General features: G+C 42.2%; 1 protein-coding gene across 1 annotated transcript in view; it reads left to right on the top strand.

Moving 5' to 3' along the window:
- TBC1D32 (TBC1 domain family member 32) overlaps positions 1-6,000 on the top strand; it is a 170,900-nt gene that overhangs the window by 120,349 nt on the left and 44,551 nt on the right. Inside the window, exon 27 of the mRNA XM_025208839.1 lies at positions 184-267. Within this exon, the coding sequence (XP_025064624.1) occupies positions 184-267 (84 nt within the window). The remainder of the gene's footprint in view (positions 1-183; positions 268-6,000) is intronic.

Raw genomic sequence — 6,000 nt, 5'->3', positions numbered from 1 at the left:
GAATGTTGTTATGAATACAAAGCACAATACATGTTTTGAATTGTTTCCCCGTGCAAGCATGAATAAACATGCAAGAGTTCAAATTGCTTTGGCTGGCCATGTACTGTCATTTTGTTGGGTAATATGTAGTTCCATATTTTGTTCCCTGCCTCTAATGGCTTAATGGGTTTTTGTTTTTTTCAGTTTTGGCAGAATTAATTGAAAAGTTTGTGTTGCATCTTTATGAAAGCCCATCAGAATGTTACTTCAGCTCTGGAGTCAATAAAGGTCAGTTTTTCAACATTTTATTTGCATGCGGGCATTTCATATTTATATTTTAAAAGGGGGAAATTGTTTCTGTTACTTATGCTTTTGAAAAGATAAGCACATTTTAATATTTGTGGAGCAGTTAATCTATTCATTTTTCAAATGAGGGATCCCTACTGCTTTTGGGGGGTAAACCATGTTTGTTGAAATGTAGTATTGCTAATTATTAAAGGAATTTAATGCATTATATGTTCATTGCGAAGACCAATGTAAAAGCATGATGAAGTGGTAAAAGGTTTTATTGGCACTTAGTTGAGACTGAAACTGATTTGTAGTTGGCTTAGTAATGCTGCCACTTCAAACCAGTATCTGTAAAATCAGTCATGTATTTTGTATAGTGCACATAATTTACTACTTAAAATTATACCTGAGGAGGGTTTTCTTAAAGCCTTTACTTGTGGTATCTGTTCATCTCTGTTATTATCAGAATTCCATCTAGGTAGGAAAGGAAAGAAAAATAGCATTAATGCATTTTAAAAGGTCTGGAAATCAGAACTAGCTTTCCTTTACATTAATATAACATTTCTTAAAGCTGGATCCCATAATTACATGAATTCTACTGTTTACAGTTTGAAGAGTGAAGAAAAAACATACAAACACATCCCCCTAATGCATACTTCTACTTTAATGTAATGTCTGAAATATATATTTACTAGAACACTAATATATAGTATAATATATAATATATAGTATAATATATAATATATTATTTATTTATTTATTTATTTAATTTTTATATATATATATATAGTATTAGTGTGTATATGTGTGTGTGTGTATATATTTATTTATTTATTTATTTATTTACTGGACATTAAAAATGACATTATTTTAAATTTCTGTCTCAAAATCTAGGCTAAAGGTAAGCGCTGAATCTTTTTAGAAACATCCCTTTTTAGCATCATGTAATCTAGCCCTGCAGGGACACAAGATATCAGAAGTCACAGCCGTAAAATGTATAAATGTATAAAAAGCTGGCTCAAGTACTAATCTTTCATATTCTGGGACTTGGGTTGGTAAACAGGACAGGAAAATCGTACTACATTTGGGAAGAGAGAAAAATATTTCCCTGATGGCAGGTTTAAAAACTTCCCAGGAGTTCAGAATGTTAGACTAAATCCTGAAATTAGTAAGTGATGTGGTTATAGGCCTGTGTAGTCTCTCACATGTGTATTTCATTTGTCACTTGTATATTATCTTCACTACACAATATATATAGAAGTCTTAACCTCTTGCAATCCCCTAACATATATGAAAACTCTGTATAATTTTATATTGCTTTCTTGGAGGCCAGTGCTACAAAAATAATTTCAGTATCTATCTAAAGCTTTATTTTAAATCTTCGTTCTAAGGTCCGACAACACAGTCAGAAGTGAAAAAGGATTGGATAATAGTTAATAGTTTCATGCTGAGAGAGAACTGCTTTTCATCCCTCTGAACTGTAGGGGAGCTGGAAAGCTTGATCAGAATTACAGCAGTTTAAATAAGTGATGGTTGGATTAAACTGAAAAACTAAAAAACTGAAAAATATTCTGGTTTGGATTCAACCAATTTTTTTCAATTTTTTTTTATCAGCAAATTCCCTGCCCCAGTACACACACACACACACACACACACACACAATTTCATTTCACCAAATCAACAAACATTCAGTTTGTCATTATATATTTCTTCTGAGCGTTATTTTTAAAAAGTGCACAAACATACACACACAGATAAAGGAAAAGAAGGGCTAAATATGCTAAAATCATAGGTTTGAGTGATACCTATAGGTTGTCAACTTAACTGCTTGTACAGATGCAGGATACAGGCACCATTCTTAAACCATCCTAGACAGAGGCCTGTCTAGCCTCTTGAAAATCTCTGATGAACGACATTCTACAACTTCCCTGGGCCACTTTTCCATTGTCCTTAATTTTCCTGAGAACCACTGTTCTTTGTGGTAGCCTTTCAACCTACTTTTGTGGTCCTGTGGTAACTTCCTTTTTCTCCTTGCTAAGCATACATAGTTCTCTTAGCCTTTTATTATACATAACTTTCCATTTCAACCTTGTTATCATTTTTTGTTCATCCTTGCATCCTCTCCAGTTTCTCTACATCTTTCTAGAAGTGTAATGCCCAGAGCTGTACACATTGCTGCAGATAATACCTAATCAGCACTGAATAGTGTGTCTTTTTCCCCCTGCATGTTGAATATTACATTTCTGCTAACGCAGCCCAAAATGCAGCTTTTTGCACTGGAATCACATTACTGACTTAAGTTTGTGATCCACTGCAAGCCTTAAATCCTTCTCAGGAGTGCCAGTGCCTAACCAGTTGTCTTCCTTTCTTTATCTATGCATCAAATTCTTTTGTCCTGGGAATAGCTCATTATATTTGCCTCTTGAATTTTGTTTTATTGTCAGTAATTCAAATCTCTAATTCATCAATATGCTTTTGAATTCTAATCCTATCATACAAAGATTTTACAGCCTATCCCAGTTTTATGATACCTGCAAACTTAGCATTTCTAACCTTTCCACTTCTGCTAAATAGCATTGGATCCCAACAGATCCTTCTAGAATCCTTCTTGGCCATAGCCACACATACAGGCATATGCACTTGCAGCAGCTCAAATAGCAACAACACAAATTTGTGCCTGAGATTTATGCCTCAGCGCATGTGCCTGAATATGCACTTTGGTGTGGGGCAAATTGTGCCACTTGGGGCAAACTGACTCTGCCCAGTACCTGCATTGGCCCCAGCAGTATAAAAAGCTGCCCTGGTGAGTAGCTCAGGGCTACTTGCCCTCAGGAGCTTCTGAGGCCTGGCCAGTCAATATATGGGGACATTAACCCCCTGTGACAGCTGGATTGCTGCAACAGCCCTGACCTAGAGAGGCCCCTGCACCCTCTACCCACTGCAGCAGTCTGGCAGTGGAGGCTGTTGCCTGGCTGTGACCTGCTACCACCCGTGACAGCATCCGGCCCCTTGGACCTGCAGCCCTATATCTGCATGCCTGGACAGGGACCTCATGGCAACCTGGGCTCTGGTACAGGCACTGCAGCAGAGCTGCTTGCACCTCTGGTCCAGATGCCAGTGGGCCTTGACTCCAGAGTTGGCCTTTGTGCGGCACTGATGCCAGGTGTCCCCCCACTGTGCCTTCTGGGCAATAGCTGCCCAGATGATGTGCTCCTTATCGTGGCCTGCTTTGAACTGTCAAATATGTCCTCTTGGCCAAAAATGGCCAGGAGGTCAGCCACCTTGTCTATGTGAGGGGTCTGTGGGTGGGTATGTGGGGGATATTGGGGGAAGTTGGGTTTCCAGGTGAAATTGTGGGGGGTTTGTGGGTGGGTGTCTGGAGTTTGTAGGGGGGCTGCCACATGCCTGCCCCCACCCCCGTGCAGTGCAGAGCCTCCAGCGCTGACAGCAGCAGCCAGCCGGACTGTCAAGGTGCTCATGGCCTGCTGCAGACACAGCCCTGCAGTGGTGCTACACTGCCTGAGACCTGGAGGCTGCACATAGCAAATGGAGCTGTCCCAGCCTGGCCCACTGACACTCACTTTCGAACAGGACCAGGCCGGCTCCTGCTACCAGTCGGGGCCACTGACACTGCATTCAGGAGCTGCACACCATTGGGTTGGGCATGTGGAACCCCGTCCCGGCAGCACACAGCTCCTGCGTGCACTGCCAAGAGCCCCAGGTGGCCACAAGAGCCATTCCAATCCTGTCTGGAAGTGTGTGCTAGCGGGTCAGGCCATCTCTGTTCACCATGTGCAGCCCCCGGATCTCAGGCGGTGCTGCATCGCCACGGGGTAGTGCCTGCAGTGGGCCATGAGCACCCCCAAGGCCTGGCTGGCTGCTGCTGCCAGCGCCAGGGGCTCTGTGCTGCAGAGGGGTGGGCGGGGGCGAGTATGTGGCAGCCCCACTACAACCTCCCCCCCAAGAAATCCCACAGTATCCCCAACCCCACACAGTCCCTCCCCTACCTACAGCCCCCCCATCTCCAAATCCCTGCTTACTGGGGACAGAGACTGGGTCCCAGCTGCTGTTACCAGCCTTACCCTATTTCTGTTTCCCCCAGCACACTGAGGCAGCATGCTGGAGCAGCAGAAGCACACGACAGGCATAGAGATGCTCTGGGTGGGTGCTAGAGCATCTCCTTGGAGCACCTAGCCTCCGGTTGCCTCTGGGCACACTCCAGGAGCACACCCTGCACCACTTTTTTCCAGACTGTTTTCTTTAGATATTGGGATTTCCCAGTATCAGATTTAGAGTCTGTGTTGCAAATATGCAGCACAGGGAATTTTTTGTTTGTTTGTGGCGTGTCTCCTGTGGCGTCCCAAACTGCTTTGAGACATTGCAGCAGGCACGCGCTTGCTCATCTGGACATGACCCTTGAGGCTTACTGTCAATCTGACAGCTATACATTTATTATTACCCTTTGCTTCTGGTTATTCATTCCCCTAACAGTAATTCTAGCCCACGTTTACAGTTTATGCCTCAGACTACCATGCAGAACATAAAGAAGGATGAGTGGTGATAGTAACAGTAGTGTCATCCTTTTACCTGGTAGCTCAGGGGTTTGATTCAGGTTCAGTTCCATTCTCTACTTGAGATCTGAACCAGTGTCCCCAAGTTCCTAGAAGAGTGTCCTAATTACTAGGTGCCTGAGTATTTTTGATGGGAGAATATTCTTAGCCATTCCTGGTGAAACTAGTACACTTTTTTTATGAACAGGTTCAAATTCACTGGAATTGGAGCAGGAACTGGAACCCATACAAGTATGCAGCCTCCCAAGTGGAAGTCCTAATCGCTGAGTTTGGCAAATCCTTTACCCTCTCTTTATTTTAGTGACTACATATTTTATACAACATGCAACAGCTACTGAATTGAATACAGGATAAATCTAAGCCAAATTCAGTGGAACTGAATTTAAGTTGCCCATGTCCTATAAGTGCAATCTAACCCCTGAGATCTTGGTTACAAAAGAGACAGTCCCACTAGCAAGTAATCAGCAAAGTTGGGTAGAATTGCATATAATTTCAGGATGACTGAAACTGTGTTTTTAAAGTGAATTTTGCACAGCTCTAATCAGGAAGCAAAACCAATTCTCATTTCCTGGGCAGGTTGGAATGTTTTCTTTACTTTTTCTGGATCTACATGTAAAAAAAAAAAAAAAAATACTGGGATGCATTACCATTAGGCTTGGGGAAATACCAGGCTTTGGGGATCTGTAGACAATATACATTTTAGATGCATTACTCAGAACGTTACTCTGGATTGCTGCTTCTCAGCCAGTGTGCTGGGGCACCTTAGGATGCTATGAGACCTTCTGAAGAGTGCTGCAAGGTATTAAAAGAGAAATAGATATGAGAAGATAAGTGCAGGCTTATCCTTGCCTGATCACTGCCCTACCTCGACTTCTTTGGCCCCCTGGAAGGAGGTCAGCATTATGATAAATACATTAGTTTTTAAAATGGAGAGCTGCTTAGTTCGCAAAAGTTATGGAGGGGTGCCTCGAATCTAAAAAAGTTTTTGAACCACTGGTCTGGATTTTTAATGCTCTGTTTCCATGATAAATGACCTAAATATGGCAGCCCTGTTTCCATTTTCTAATAGTTTTTTGTTTTTTTTTAACCCTTAAATCTTGTACATAAAGCAGTATGGGGCCCACATTCAGAAAACATTCCTGAATGTCCATTTCTCAAAAGA

Source organism: Alligator sinensis, unplaced genomic scaffold (assembly GCF_000455745.1).
Source record: "Alligator sinensis unplaced genomic scaffold, ASM45574v1 scaffold808_1, whole genome shotgun sequence".
Lineage (NCBI taxonomy): Eukaryota > Metazoa > Chordata > Crocodylia > Alligatoridae > Alligator > Alligator sinensis.
This window is presented reverse-complemented; position numbering and strand designations above follow the sequence as displayed.